The sequence below is a fragment of the Epinephelus moara genome, chromosome 11 (genome assembly GCF_006386435.1).
Source record: "Epinephelus moara isolate mb chromosome 11, YSFRI_EMoa_1.0, whole genome shotgun sequence".
NCBI lineage: Eukaryota > Metazoa > Chordata > Actinopteri > Perciformes > Serranidae > Epinephelus > Epinephelus moara.
This window is the reverse complement of record NC_065516.1, coordinates 2,341,202-2,357,537: the sequence shown is the minus strand read 5'-3', so window position 1 is coordinate 2,357,537 and position 16,336 is coordinate 2,341,202. Positions and strand designations below refer to the sequence as shown.

Sequence of the window (16,336 nt, the reverse complement as noted above, 5' to 3'; positions counted from 1 at the left end):
ATAGACATTCACTCTGCCTGTTGGAGAGATAGAGAGAAGATTAAAGCGTCAAATTGCAGTAAAAGATGCTGTATAAAAGACAGGCTACAACTTTTTTTCCTTGTCCCCCCCTGGAATTATTCTCTAAAATTTTACTGTTTATTGTGCCCCCCAACTATGAAATGGGATTTTCGCCCCTGGTGGCAGTGACTCTGTTTGCAGAGCTCCTGCCCTTTAACTTTGATGTTTTTGTGAGCTCGGACCGCTTCTGGGCGGAGATTTCCCCAGCCAATGAGAGAGCGCAGGTGCCGTGCCCGAGCGTGTCCGAGTGTGTCCGAGCGTGCACCAGCGCGAGCCTTGCCTGAACCTCTTCTGTGAAGCCTTCTTCCGTACCTCCGGGCTCCGTACACCTGGGAGAGTTGAGCCTGATAGGAGGGGCCGAATTTGAATGTGTGTTTACAAACAGCAACTGGAAAATCCTCCAGACCCTACCTTTAAATGTGCAGTATTATTATATAATATATATTTTTAAACTAATTCTTTTCAGTATCAAGATGATACGTTGATCACATACAAGCATGAAAATTCAAAAACAAAGCTCATTCAACATTTTAGTTATCAATCTTAAGAGGGAAAATGATTGATTCAAGAAAATGGCACAAGCAAAAGGGAAAGAAAAGTAAAAAGAAGAGGAAAAGGGGAAAAAAGACAAAAGTTATCTTCTATTCAGTCAAATAAAGAATTATAGGTGTCCATCTCTGGACAATATGTCCTTTTTCATTTGTATTTTGTTCCATTATGTACATCACATTCTTAGTCTATTGTTCCACAGTGGGGGGGTAATTTTACAACCATGAAACAGTTATCATCTTCTTCGAAATTAACAAAAGTACCCTTAGGATATGCAAATACCTCCTAACAAGTAATACAGTGGATTCAAAGGTAAATCAACATCGAAAATACCTGTTACCTCACTTTTAATATTCTCCCAATATTTCTGCAGGTTTGGACAAAAAAATCTATGTATGATCTCCGATCATTCCACAACCTGCCCAGCATAATTGCTTGCAACTGCTTGCGGGGTCCTAAAACCTTTCCTAACCTTAACTTTCCAGTCAAACTCTCTCCACATTGGACTGTTTGTGATCCAGTGGTTCAGTGACTTTCCTCCCACTCTTCATCCTCCACTATCACATTAGCTTCCAACTCCCATTTTCCTTTAATAAAAGAGGTGTCTCCTGAAACATCTAACTGTAACACCTTATTTATATGGAATATATGCTTTCTTTCAGTCGAATTAATTTCTGTCATGTTAATAAAGTACCGTTCCTAATTTCCTAATGCCATTTTTGAAAATATCTTAAAAGGTCTTTTGAAGGTAACCCAAAGCATTGATGTAGCTGTGCAAAAGATTTTATTTGATGTCCTTCCATTAATTGAATAATCCTAACTGGTAACCATCACACAAAGATAGACTAAAATCTATACTATCTGCTACGGGCAAGGCTGTCGTTATAGAAATTGGCCCTCTCCCCTTTTTCCTCACATTTTCCCAAACATGTAGTGGATTTTGTATCCAGCTGTAACTGGTGTTCATCTTTTTCCAGTGTGCTTTACCCAAGATTATTACTGATCAGAGAGGAGTCTCTGGAATTGAATTTTGTTCAATCTGTACCCATTCTGTATCCAAGTTATTTTTATCCAGTGCACCAGTATTCATAATCGTACCGCCCAGTAGTAGTTTTTAAGGTTTGGCAGGCCAAGTCAGTCCTTGTGTTTTTGGTAAAGGGAGTGTTCTGAGCCTCATTCTGGGTTTTTTCTTCTGCCGGATATATTTTGATAAAAGTTTATTTAACATCTTGAAGGCAGTAGTTGGTACTGGTATGGGAAGGGAATAAAAAAGAAAAAGAAAAATAGCAGCACATTCAGTCGAATTGACTCTATTTGTCCCAATACAGACAGAGGTACATTTGCCATCTTATTATATAATATTCTAATTAAAGCTATCTAAGATTGATCTAAGAATGAGCACAACCACACTTCTGTTGACAAATTATTTTTTATTTCTACCACATGAAACACACTGCAATTATCATATGGCCAAAAAAAAAAAAAAACACAGCTGAGATTGAGTGATATATAATTTCAAATAATATGTAAATAAACTGTGAGTATAATCTGTGATAACATACAGACTAAATCAAAACTTTACAATGGTGACATTAGAAGCCAAAAATCCTCAATGCAAGAAAATAAAAAGGATTTTTATAAAATGACACAAAAGCAAAATCAACACAGTTAACAAGTGAATACTCAGTAAATTATATTCTATTGCATCTAGTATTTATGAAATCAAACATACAAAATGCTCTCCAGCTAAAATGACAAATCATGGCTGAGTGAAGTTTTTATTCAGTACATGACCGGGATGCAATCCACACAGCAAGACAACAAACCCTAAAAACACGACTTACCGGATACATACAGGTAAAAGAGTAAAATATTTCTTTCCAAAACGTAGACGGGAGCCTGTGTATCAAAATAGTTTGCGACATACAGAAATCTCAAGGCCTGACGTACTCACACAGTCTGTTCAGATTTCAGTCCACGTAAACTGTTACTGTGTGTTAAATCATCTGGACACTTTAATTCATTGAGTTAAAAAGAAACAGAAAGACACAGTGTGTTAGTTAAGTCCTGTACAAACACAGAGGTTAGTGTTGCTGTTTAAAACTGAAGCTTTCTGTCTTTCAAAAAAAAAAAAAAAAAAAAAAACTACACTCACCTGAACATGAATTAAAACTCAGGATAAATAAATGATTAATCTTGAGAGATCTCTAAACCTTGTTCTCATTAACTTGTTATTGTCGACTTCTTCAATTCCTCCACTCGTCCCTCCTTCCTTTGGTTGCATCACTCTCAAGTACATTTTTCCTACTCTCAAACTCAACTCTAAAACATAAACATCAGATCTTCATGTGTTTCTTTCCTCCGCTCCTCTTCATCTCACCACCGTCCTTCAAGGGTAAGTCTGGTGTTATTCAACATTTTTTGTTATTGTCAAAAAATCTTATCAAAAACTAACAAAACAAACAGTGTGTATTGGTGCATTCACAATGAACAAGTGAGTGTTGCATGCTGAGATTAAATTTAAAGTCAATGCAAAGTCGGTGCAAAGACATGAATAGACATAAATATGGCGGGCGATGCAAATGATTTGTGCTATTTATGTATGCTTAGCAAAATACTCTGGGTAATTTAAGTTGGTCTTGTATTGTGGAAGGTAAACAACGTATGGTGTGGAGTGGTAATATTTGATTTATTATACGAGAGGGTCGTGAGTGTACACAAAGTGACGTCACATCATCAGATGTGGCCCTTAGCAAGGGTTGTGTGTGGCAAGTTTTTGCCTGTCCCTGCCATAGATTGTATGAAATAATGGACGCAGCCACCGTGACATCACCCATTGGTTTGTGGACTCAGGATTTGGATCTGACTCACCGACTATACTAACAACTTTGGGCCTTAATAAATAAATGAGGTACATAAAAATTCACCCCCTGTACAAATGCTGAAATTATCTATAGAGACCAAAACTGTTTTTTGTACCAGACTGTAAACACGTTTATTTCTGCAGTCTCAGAGGTTGCCACTTGGTACGTGCACGTCATTTTACGCAGATGTGGATGGGTGAAGTACCATACTGCAGATGTGAGTACTTGCTACACTTTCCCTGCAGTTTGGGAGAATATTGGTTTGCCATAGGGAGAAACTGTACAGAGTGTACAAGATCCACCTGTTTTCTCATCACAATCCTGTGTAGGCGTTTGTGAGGAAAGCATAACTGAGCCTTAAAGGTCCAGTGTGTTGGATTTAGGGGGATATATTGGCAGAAATTGAATTTAATACATACGTTTTCTTTAGTGTATAATCAAGTGTATAATTAGTGTATTGTTACCTTAGAATGAGCCATTTATATCTACATATGGAGCGGGTCCTTGTCTACGGAGATCGCCATGTTGCATCTCCATGTTTCTACAGTCCCCAGAACGGACAAAGCAAACACTGGCTCCAGATAGGGACAATTTTGTTTTTGAGTTGGCCACCACAGTTTGCAGCCTCTCCATGAGAAGAGTGTCTGAAAATGTTTTTTTTGTTTGTTTTGTTTTTTTGTCAAACTGCTTCATTCAGTGTTTTTACTGGTTTCAATCACCTGGCCTGTTTGTTTTGGAGAGAAAGAGACCTCTGCAAATTATTCAGCTCCTGGTAAAAACCTCCTGAACATTCAACACTGAAGGAATTCTAACCATTTTCAGCTGGTTGCAATCTGCAGTCCTCACTACTAGATGCCACAACACCCCCCTAAATCTTACATACTGGACCTTTAATGTGCTGCCATGGACAGTATGAAAAATAATGAATTTTACTGTCTTGGTTCACGCTAGCTCTGTGCACAGAGCCTCAGTGTTTATATCACTTGATTCCAGCTATCAGCTGTACTGTACTACAAACCAGGTTAGCTGTTACCAGCCTTCCCCAGTTAGTAAGCACAACTGTTAGCACAGTGGTTAAGGGCAAATATTCGCCTGTTGTAAAATAACAAACAAACAAAGAAATACCTACTCCAGTGGCCGTGTTTGGGTAGGTAAAGTGAGGTGAAAATTCACTTTGTGCTCGCTGTGAACACAGCTTTAGGGCACGGTCACACATGGGTGAATGTAGGTATGTGACCAACACCCACTGAGGCAATATTTGTGCTGAATGTGGGGAGTACGTGATGTGACGGACATGGAAAGCTAGCTTGCTAATCAATACCACAAAATGTAACGTTAATGGTACATTTCCGTTGTCTTACATTCCATGCCTGTCTCCAGACTCACTGCCAGACAGGCAACATCTCTCATGTCGTGCAGTTTGTATTTTTCACGGCCAATATCATGCAATATCAGCTGGTTAGACACAATAACAACCAATGTCTCCTCCACACATACTTCTTTGCCTTTTGGTTGAAGCTGCGACTTTAAAGGTAAACAAAGGTGAACTTTATGCTATGCCAAGATGTGAGGTTGCTTTGCCGCCAGAAACAAATGTTTTATTCACCCCTCTGCTGGCACTGAATGGAAGTGAACAGAAGGCGAATATTCCCCGGTGTTAGTTTGGCACACGCGAACATACCCTTAATCCATCCCTCATTAGAGAGATGAAGTCCCATACCTTCTAGTGTTCCCCATGGGATCTTATTTTGAAAAAATAATATACAATCTTTGTTGGATCAAAAGCTAATTTTGCAAGTCAAGAAAGTCACTCAGTGAACTACATCGCTCGTCTTGCACTATACACATCACTAACACCAACATGGCTGTTACCTTGGCGTGTTTCACTTCCTTCTTCCACAATGGAAGAAAGGAATTAAAAGTAGGGATGCATGATATTGGATTTTTTGCCGATATGTAACAACTCATTTGACTGATAACCAATACTGGTATTTCTAAATTGTGGGATCAATAAAGGTGTATCTTATCTTATCGATATATCCACTTTTTTCCCTACCTAATTTTAGTGATAATCAAGTCTCTTCTGTAGTGGAATTAACATCATATAATGAATGCATACTCTTATCCTGACGGCCCCTATATGGAGACATGAAATACAATACAATACTTGTCACTGTATGTAATATTCATTCATTGGGCAAAATAAGAAGAAGCATGTCAGATGATTCTGATCATTAATTTTAAAGCCAGTATCGGCCAATACTGATGATGTGCCAATATTATTGTGCATCCTTAATTTAGAGGTTAAAATCAAGATGGGCCATGTTGAGAGCTGCAGTTATGTGAAAAGGAGAATTGGTAGGTTCTTTGAGAGTGAGCTTGTAGAGCCAGATCCATCACTTACTCAACTTTTTAGTGTGTAGTCTTTGTAATATATTACGGTATTTTACTTCAAGTGTTTAAGGACAAACTGTGACTTTCTTGACTTGTAAAATTATCTTTTGCCACGTGTAATTCATGGCAAAATTTACCTGGGCTTAAAACACTTATTTGTGTTGTACATATTTTTCTTTTTTTTTCAAAATAAAGTCCCATGGTGGTCCACCAGAAGAGGGGGGACTTTGACCTCCCTCTTTGACTTCCTGTCTGTCTCTAAGATCCAAGCCCATAGGATCCTACTGAAGATGTAAATCTTTAAAAACACAAATATTTCATCTGTAATTCCTTGAAACAGCTGCTAACTGTAGTTTTTATCAGACAAACAGAAGAAAAAGTTTTGTTGGGGACTACTTCCAGCGGCAGATTAATCCACATTTGGTGCTCTAGTGAGTATCTGTGAGTATTGATGTGTTTTTAACAACAATGGAGCTCTGTGGATCAGAGGAAGAACATATATCAGGCTGAAGATACACACATAATACTTGTTAGTTTAGTTATTTTCATGGGATTTATCGACAACAAGTTAAATCTAGAATATCACCAGACCTTAATTTTAAACTTCCAAGCCCAATAATCAGACTTAATTGCTTTTGTTTTCACTTTATAGATAAATTTATTCTGCTTGAAGTGCACTCCTTAAAATCAGAGTCTATAATCTGATCTAGTTTTGTTTGCAGGCCATTAAAAAACTACAGATGCTTCTAAACTCTCAGACCTTCTTTCTTCATGCATCCTTCCGCTCTCATCTCTAGCTGTAATATTTGACATAACTTATTGACTGCATGCTAGATTTATACCTTTGCTTCTTGTCTCTCCTGTTTTTCTTTCCACCTCAACAGAAGGAAATCACTGTCCTCAGATTTCTGTCAGCTGGTGTCAGCAGTCCGTAATGTTCAGGGTATTCCAGCAGATATTTTGTGATCAAGTGTCAACTGTCAATATACTTCTTTTGATGAATCTAATTCCATTCAGATCCTTGACTACCTCTTCTTTAGCCAGTGACTGCCTACGTCTCACAAAATAACATTAGATAACACCCAAAGACAAATATCTAGAAATGTTTGATGGAAATGCAGCCACCTCCCTCAGTTATACCACACCCTGCCCCTTTATCTGCATTGCATTCTGGTCTATTTCCTGCTCCAGTGGAGGTAAAACTTGTCTCTGATTTGTTGTCTGTGATGGATCTTCCTGTGTGTGACTGCTGCATGTTGGTTTTAACAGATGCTTAACTGTTTCAGATATAACTGATTTTCTGCTTTTTAAACTCCACTTGAACATCTGAAAACATCTGGATGTGATGTCACTTTGTATTTTCTATCCCTGAAATGCAAAGAACATCACAGACTGCTGATGTTATAACAGTGAGGGTGGATTTCATTCTTTACGTTTCACCGCTGCCTGACCCTCACCCTCCTTCCTCCTCTAGTTGCAACACTCCACGTAGTTTGCCGGCAGCATGCCAGACTTGCCGGTCCGCTGCACGGTGCCGTACATCCAGCCCTCGTCGATGGGCTGAGCGTTAATGATGACATCACCATCTCTGAACGAGACCTCATCATGGTCCTGAGCCGCGTAGTCGTACAGTGCCCTGTAAACACGCTACAAACAATATGAAGAGACAGTGAGAAGTTAGACTTTGATGTGTAATATTTAGTTGACCATGATCATGGTGCTGTTAGTTAGCTTCCAGTTAAGGGAAAGGCAACTTTGCTGAGCAACTGATCCTTGGATTTTTGCACATCTTACTGTTGTGAAAGCACCTTGACACTGTCTGAAACTCACTTTCAAACTTGTGAAATCTTAATTTTTTTTGTGAAATCTTTATACAAGTCAAAGAATATTTGATCTGGACTTAGTCTACTGTGGTCTACATGTGAAAAAACACATTGACACATCCCTTTTTGCATTTTTACAAATAGAATAAAGATTTCACAGATTGGAAAATGGGTTTCAGACAGTGCTGAGACTTTACCTTAAAAGTGTAATGTAACATTAAGGAGCAAAAAGCCAAGGATTGGTTGCCCAGCAAAGTTACTTTTCCCTTAACTCTTCCCTTGACTGCTGAATTGGAAGCAGCGAATGGGAACTGGGATACGACTTTCATTTCTAATTAACCTGTCCACTAAACTTTATGTACTTTTGGTCTTCTTAATGAAGGGGAATCTTAAATCTGCAGCATCCTGTAGTTGGGTTTTTATTACATTACATTACATTCATTTATTTGTGGCACACTGTCATAACACCATCATTCGCTGTCACATATGGATTTTCTTTCTCTCTTTTTTTTTGTAGTTGCATTTTTTTTCTCTTTTTCTCTTTTCACTACTGTTGTGCAAATATTAAGAATTGGTTCATTGACATAACCAGTAGGTGGCGCTAATTCTTTAGTCAGGAGGCCACTGCAGAGGAGGAGGGTGCAATGAGATGTCAGTATTAAAACAAGTCAACCTCAAATGTAGGATGTATAATAGTGGAGACCAGACGAGAAATAGAGAGATCCCAACAAGTTATATTACAGCTCTGTGCTGTTGGAAGAGTTAGGTAACAGCCCCTAGTGCACACATAAGCGTGCCAAAAGCCTCCAGAGAATATGAAGAGAATGCAATGACATACATCACCATTTACTGAATCTGTTTCTACAGTCCAACTTTTCCACTTCCGTTATAGGTAAAACCTTTTGGGGGATTTTTTTTTTCCAGTTTTTTTGTCATTTCAACTTAGGTTTTTGTATGTGCAAAATACAAATGCACATTAAAAGAGGTGGATGGAAACACATCAAGTGTAACTTTGTGTTGGCCTCTTTCCTGTTTTTATGGAAGCACATTTCTGCCAATGTGATTTTAAAAAAAAGATCCTGTAAGTCATAACAATGAGACACTTTCTTGAAATAATGATTAAGTACTTCAAAATAATGAGAAACTACAGTGAAATTGTAGAAGGGACCCAAAAAGAAAATACTGTGGGTGTTTTCCTAATCAGGGCAAAGATGACTGCAAGTTGGCACGTACCATGGTGGCTGAGTGAGGCGGGGAGGTGACGGATCTGACAGATGACATGCTGGTCTGGTGCATGTAGCCGTGATACTGCTGCTGCTGCTGCATGTGGACGCCCTGATGATACGCTCCAGGGAGGACTGGAGCTGGACCAGAAACAGAGATGGAGACAATATAAGTCTGTTTGTCTTCCCTGCATCTGTTTGAGACAAAGACGAGCCTCCTCTGCTGTGAACACACTGTAAGTTTAAGGAAAACTTTATGTAATTCAAACTGTTAAACAACACAACCTGTAAGAAGACTGTGAGTTAGTTTTATTTGTGGATTAGAGACTTCAGACGAGCAATACACAAACACATGCGTGTCTCTGTCAGCGCCTTCATCCTGTTACTGTGTGAAGTGAGGAAGACAACATGAGTGAAGATACCAGGAGTTTCTGCGCTGCTACGGTCCCAGAGGTCAGAGGTCAGAGAGCTGACGGACTGAGCCTGGCTGTGGGTGAGAGACTGCTGGGAGTGCTGCCTGCTGAGTCTGCGGTCAGCCCGCTCTAACAGGCAGCCACCACCAGGAGGCAGCACAGGGCAGAAATAATCATTGAAATAAGAGAGAGAGGGGAGGAAAAAAGAGGAATAAAAGTGAGCCAGGAAAGAGAGCAATGGTTTTTTTTATTTAATAAGAACAAACACAGATAAATATTGATGTCTTTAATTGATGAGACATTTTTCTTATTGTCAACAAGTCCCATGAAAAGAATGAACAATGTGTTAGTCTGTCTCTTAATACTGTCTGACTTCCTGTCTGTGTCTCTCAGCTCCAAGCCCATTGATTTCTACAAACAACTTAAATCTTTGAAAGCACAAGTATATAGTTTCATCAGTAATTTCCTACTACAGCAGTTCACTGTAGTTTTAGCAAACAAACAGGAGGAAACATTTGTTGGGTACTGTCTTCACCAGCAGATTAATCCACACTTGGTGTTCTAGTGCAGTGACTCAACCAGTGGGTCGTGGCTTGACGTAGACCTCGGAGTGCATTCTAGTCAGCCTTGGAGGTGCTGACAATTGGTTACATTTCAAAATTAAAAGTAATTTTTGGGAGGTGGCCTCAAGCTTAGCAAGTAGAATGTAAGCTGAGTCCTTTGCAGTGGCCCAGGTTCCATTCCAACCTGCAGCCCTTTGCTGCGTGTCATCCCCATTTTCATTACCCCTTTCCTGTCACTCTCTAGTTGTACTGTAATATCGACAGTAAAAGCCCAAAAATACTCTAAACTAAATTTTTTGGTCAGTTACAAAGCTTTCCATCCATTTTGATAAGCTTATCTGAGGCTGGTTGCAGGGGCAGCAGGCTGAGCAAGGAATTCCAGATGCTTTCTCCCCAGCAACACTTTCCAGCTCCTCCTGGGGGAACCAAAGGTGTTTCCAGGCCAGATAAGATATATAATCCCTTCAGTATGTTCTAGGTCTGTCCGGGGCCTCCTAAAAGTTGGGCATGCCCAGAACACCTCTAATTGGAGGCGCCCAGGAGATATTCTGATCAGATGCCTGAACCACCTCAACTGACCCCTTTCGACATGAAGGAGCAGCAGCTCTACTCCGAGCTCCTGATGTCTGAGCTCCTCACCCTATCTTTAAGGCTGAGCCCAGTCACCCTACAGAAGAAACTCATTTCGGCTGCTTGTATCTGCGATCACATTATTTCTGTCACTACCCAGAGCTCATGACCATAGGTGAGGGGTGGGACGTAGATGGACCGGTAAATCGAAAGCTTTGCCTTCCAGCTCAGCTCCATCTTCACCACAACAGTCTGGTTATACTGCAGATACTGCACCATCTCACACTCCATTTTACTCTAACTTGTGAACAAGATTCCAACATACCTGAACTACAAAGCTAGTTATATCTTAAAGACCACATAAATAAAAAGAAAAAAATGCATAATTTCAGTGACCAGTTACGTTTGAGGTAGAGACAAACAGTGTTGGGTAAGGGTTACTTTAAAAGTAATATGTTACTGCGTTACTTTTTAAAAAAGTTAACCAGTTACTTTACTGTGTTACTCCCTGAGTAAAGTAACTCAATTACTTTAAAAGTACTTCCAACGTTACTCCCTGAGAAAAGTAACTCAAGCACTTTTAAAGTACTTTTGAGTATTCTACATTACCTATTGTGCAATGGACCACAGGGCGCTAAGCATACATTTTTTGTCTCCAAAATTAAAGTTATGGACCACTCGCCCTTCACTGAGATCCAATTCTCCCATCACAGCCGTCACTTTGACCAGTAGAAACACAGAATGATCTGCTGCTGTAGACAACTGTATGACAACAGCACCCCAGCGTTTTTAATATTTCCTCTAGGGATGTTACCACACAGAGTAAAAGGGGGAAATGATGGTGTGAAACAGCAGAGGCACTTTGTCAACCCGCTGAGTTAACCTTACTGTCATTAGCATCAAGCTAGCAAACAATGGTACATCCTCACGGTCGGACATAAAGTAATAACATTAACAAATAGCTACTATTTGTAACGCGTTATACCCAACTCTGGAGACAAATGTGTTTTGCCACTGTTAGCAGCTACCTGACATTCCCTTGGATGCAGTGATGCAAAATGGATCAATTTTTGAAATGAAAAAGTGATGTGGGTGACGACGCTGCCAGTAAAAGCTCCATAGTGTGTAGTGAGGAAATATGGCCCTGAATACATTCAGTCTGGATTCACAATGGCAGCTTGTGGTGCTGAACTGAATACACAGTGTGTTAAATGCAGCAAAATCCTGTCAAATGAGGCAGTAAAACCATCAAAACTTCAGAGACACTTAAACACAAAGCAGCCGGGGTGTGTTGGGAAGCCAAAAAAAAAAAAAAAAAAAAAAGAGAGGAAAAGGTACGGGTCATCACAGCATTAACAGCTGACAGTGGCACAGAACATATTAACTGCCCACTTTATTTTGTCTCCTTTTTTTGTCATGTTTTTGTGTCATTTATTGGAAAGGTGAACCTCAGATTTTTTTTAACAATCATATGTGTGCCTTTAGTTACAAAAGGTTGAGAACCCTGCTTTGATGAGCATTTGCGGCAGCAGGATAGTGGATGTGGTAGTGAGTCAAAATAAACGTTTTAAACTACAATGGAGCTCTATGGCACAGAGGAAGAGGATATATCAGGCTGTAGATACACATAATACGTGTTAGTAGATACATTCACTATTGGTTTGAGTCTGAACATGGGCTATGTTGACAGTAAGAAAAATATCTATCTATAAAGTAAAAACAGGAAGAGTGTGAATAAATAGAAATCAGAGATTGCTATGGATCCTGCACACTGGTGTTAATTAAAACAAAATATCTGTTTAATAATTGTTGTGGTCAGTTACAACCCCAAAAAGCTTTTTTTTCCTCTCCAGCAGCCACTGGCTGGCCTGTTATTATGTTAGAAAGAGGGGAGTCAGGTGAACTACCGGACATCCTGCGGAGGCTCTTGGACTGGATGTTGTCCTCCAGAGGGTCAAAATCAAAGATGGAGCCAGGGTCTGTCCTCCAAACCTTCAGGTCTTCAGAGAGGAGGGAAAGGTCATTTGAAGGACTATGTTTATACAGACTGTGATCATCCAACATCTTTTCATCATAGACTGTGTAAAAGTGGATGTAGCCTCCAGGTCTAAAAAGTGAAGCCAATGCTGAAGTGCCTTTAAACTGCTTTCTTTCTAATGGCCAGCAGGGGGCGACTCCAATGGTTGCAAACATAGAGTGTATAAAATAATAGACGTAGCCATCATCCATTGGTTTGTGGGCTCTTGTTTTGAAGCTTCCAGTTTTGCATTCTAGCCATTGACATTTCAGATTTTTGGAGCCAGAAGTGTCCATACTTGGACAAGAGGGTTTAGCCAAACCTAATGCTAGCTGCTGGCTAAGTTAGGGTGTATTTACAGCTATGACTAACTATTATAATGCTAATGCTAATTTTCGCTAATAAACATGGCTTAAACCATTAAAATAAAACTTACTTACTAAAAAACTGAACATTGGACTCTTTAGAGTGGTGATACTCTTGTGGCCAGTGGACCAAATCTGGCCCGCAATAGAGTGCAGAGTGGCCCACCAACCATTTTCTAATTCACAGTGAAAATAAAATGATTCACACTGGGATTTTTATTTTGTACTTTGAATGTGAATAAGGTACCAGAGTACTTAAAACCCATTTAAAAAATGGAGCTTGTTTATTAAAAAAAGTGCCAAGGGAGGATCCAGGGTCCAGGCTGAGCCCCAAATGTCCTGAAATCCTAAAAACGCCCCTGCGTACACCTGACCAGTTTGTGGCTGCTACTTCTAAATTTGGCTTGTTTATTCATTTTATCTGATAAATATTGTCAACGGACAGCATCCACCTATTACTCAAAGTGGCCACACCCTTAATTATACATAACTTTAAGCCTGTCAGTCAGGATAGAGGTGTGGCAATGTGTGTCCTCCACAGTGCCGCCCTCGTGTCCAAATATGGTCACTTCGGGCTCCAAAAAAGATCAGTGGCCAAAATGCCAAACTCAAGGCTTCAGAACAGGTCCACAAACCAGTAGGTACATTCACTTCTTTTATACAGTCTGTGGTGTACACTTCTTTATATCAGGGTAATCAGAAAACTCTGCTCCTGTTCAGAGTTTTGTCGCATCTGAGTAAACAAATCGCATTTAAGCTCTAATAAAACTACATAATTGTTAAAGACAAATAGCTGAACCCACAAAAGTCAGAGTCTGGATCAATCCACTTTGCCTGAAAAAAATGCATTATATCAAAAGATCAAAACAACCTGAAGAGTGAGAAAAAAATTGATCACGTTCTTTTGCAAAAATGCAGCATGAATACTATAAAATATAAATAGAAACACAAATACAATAAAAAAGAACATCTGCAGCACTAAGAAGAGGGAGTAGATAGAGTGCTAATCTGTGCTGGCAGCCAAGAGGCATTTCATGATGTTTAGACTTCTGAGAGCTCACTACACATAAATACAATGGGATAAAGGGTTAAATAAAAACTTAAACCTGTTGAATCTCATTTTCAGAAACCTGGCTGCTGCTCACCATTGGTTTTCCTCAACAAAATGACAAAACTACAACTACTACTACCCAAAAGATTTATGTTTCGTACATTTAGATTTGTACAGTAATAATTGACTGAGAAAGTCAGAGCTGATTTTGTGATGGATATGCAAATTATCAGCTTTCTGCCAACATTAAAAACATTTAACCTCTGAAAAAAAAAAAAATATTGTACTTGCTCACATTATGCTCCAGTGCTCCCATCCAAGCTTAGTTTCTCATCAAGCTACTTATGGCTCTCTACAGTATCCACTTTTTGTCCTTTAATAACGGTGTAGGGAAATGGAAGAATGACTTTCTGTCGTATATTAAAAGTCTGAGGAAGAGCCATGGGCTCAAAATCTCACTTTGCATTAAAATCCTTTGAAACATTGGATTATTTGTTTTCTATTTGCCAGATGTTTCTTTGGTCCAGCACCCACTCCACTGGACATTGGGATGTTTGTGTCTTTTGTAGTGTTTTTTCTCTGCAGCAGATAACCACATATTTAACTGGAGAATTAAATCCAAGAGGGCTTTTATTGTCAAACAACACTGTATGCAGGACTTGTTGAGTTTGAAATGAGTCAGTGAACCCTATGCAAGCACAAAAAAGTCAGTTAATCTTAAAAAAATCCCTACAATTTCAACAATAAAATGTCATCAGTGGTAACCATGGTAAGAGTGGATGTGGGGACCATCCAGTCAGAGGAGGTAGCTAACATCTACTGGATACAGTTCGAGGTAACTGACCTACAATGATGCCTCCTGGTCGTCTGTCCATCTCCATGGCCTGGGGGTGGATCCCTTTGCTGTATCCTGCCTCTCCCATCATCTGATTGGCTCTCTGGTACCGCTCCATGCTGGGGTCGTCCAGTCCTGGCGTGCAGCCTCGTCCGCGTGCTCGCTCAAAGTCCTCGTGGTACTTGGCCTGTTGGAGGGAGGAAATGAACCATAACACACATTTACGTCATGGAAATGAGACACACAACCGTTAATACTCACATTAGTGTAAGAAATTATACACACACATACACACGCAGGTCAGGGTGCACTTGGTCAGTGAGCAAATAAAACACACATAGGAAATGTTCTTAAAATCTTTTATTATTAAACACTCGCCACACACACACACACACACACACACACACACACACACACACACACACACACACACACACACACACACACACACACACACACACACACACACACACACACACACACGTAAATACAGTCTTACACCCTCATACTCTTGTGTGACTGATGTGCAGCTTTATCTTAGCTTAAGGCATCTACAGAAACTTTGAGAATTCTATTCAGCTCTTAATCTCAGACTGTAAAAATAATGTATGTAGCTACCATGATGTCCACCCCACCCCCTCGCTGTACAGTTGTCAACAATGTTAAATTTAGCTATGGACACCAAAACTTTTTTGTACCAGAATGTAAACATGTTTATTTCTGCTGTAAAGTTGGGCATTTTAACATGGGGTTCTATGGGGACTGACTCGTTCTTGGAGCCAGTCTCAAGTGGACATTAGAGGAACTGCAGTTTTTGGCACTTCTATGTTGGCCTCATTTTTCACCCCTGGAGGTTGCTGCTTGCCTCGAAACCAACTGGATCCTCAGGGATGAGTTCCAAACTTAGACCTTAATAAAAAAATATAGTTCCTTGTTTAAATGACCACACTGAAAAAAAGTCAATTACACCTGACAGAGAGCAGCTTTCAAGTTTTGTAATTATATTACACATAATTATAAATGATGAGAAACATGATTTGGGTTAAAAAACAGTGAACTTATTCTTTATTATTTAATATTCTTTTTGGCCAAAACACAGTGCTCTCAATGAAACAGGTACGATCTGTAAACCCAAACCAATCTGAAACTAGGATGGACTATAGAGTCTAAACCTGAGACCTGGTTCTGTTTCTGAAATTGGATCTGCCTGAAGACCACACACACACACACACACACACACACACACACACACAAACACTGCTCTGTCCTCCATGCTGTCTGGTGCTCGGTGTTAGTGGTGGTGCATCAGTCCCACCCATGGTGCCACGTCACTCGTGTTAGCTTCTCCCACAGCCCAGGCAGGAGCCACCGCAACCATGCCGCTACCATGGAGACGGAGTCCTGTGACTTCCTGACACGCCTGTACTCAGGTGTGTCCAGCTCAGTGCAGCTGCGTCCTCTCATCTCCTGCAGCCCACGCTGGTACTTCACCTGTTTACACACAAAATTATGTAATATTATCCCGAGAGGTCTGTGTATTTGCTTGTGTGTGTGTGTGTGTGTGTGTGTGTGTGTGTGTGTGTGTGTGTGTGGCTTGCCGAGCTGATGT

The 16,336-nt window shown here is 40.0% G+C and overlaps 1 protein-coding gene across 1 annotated transcript in view; it reads right to left on the bottom strand.

Annotated features, from left to right (window-relative positions):
* Positions 1 to 2,025: 2,025 nt before the first annotated feature.
* LOC126397572 (nebulin-like) overlaps positions 2,026 to 16,336 on the bottom strand; it is a 114,449-nt gene continuing 100,138 nt past the window's right edge. The window contains exons 66-71 of the mRNA XM_050056453.1: positions 16,114 to 16,218; positions 14,737 to 14,914; positions 12,367 to 12,459; positions 9,336 to 9,455; positions 8,924 to 9,054; positions 2,026 to 7,514 (exon numbers count right to left, since the gene is read on the bottom strand). Coding sequence (XP_049912410.1) covers positions 7,338 to 7,514; positions 8,924 to 9,054; positions 9,336 to 9,455; positions 12,367 to 12,459; positions 14,737 to 14,914; positions 16,114 to 16,218 — 804 coding nt within the window. The 3' untranslated portion in view covers positions 2,026 to 7,337. The remainder of the gene's footprint in view (positions 7,515 to 8,923; positions 9,055 to 9,335; positions 9,456 to 12,366; positions 12,460 to 14,736; positions 14,915 to 16,113; positions 16,219 to 16,336) is intronic.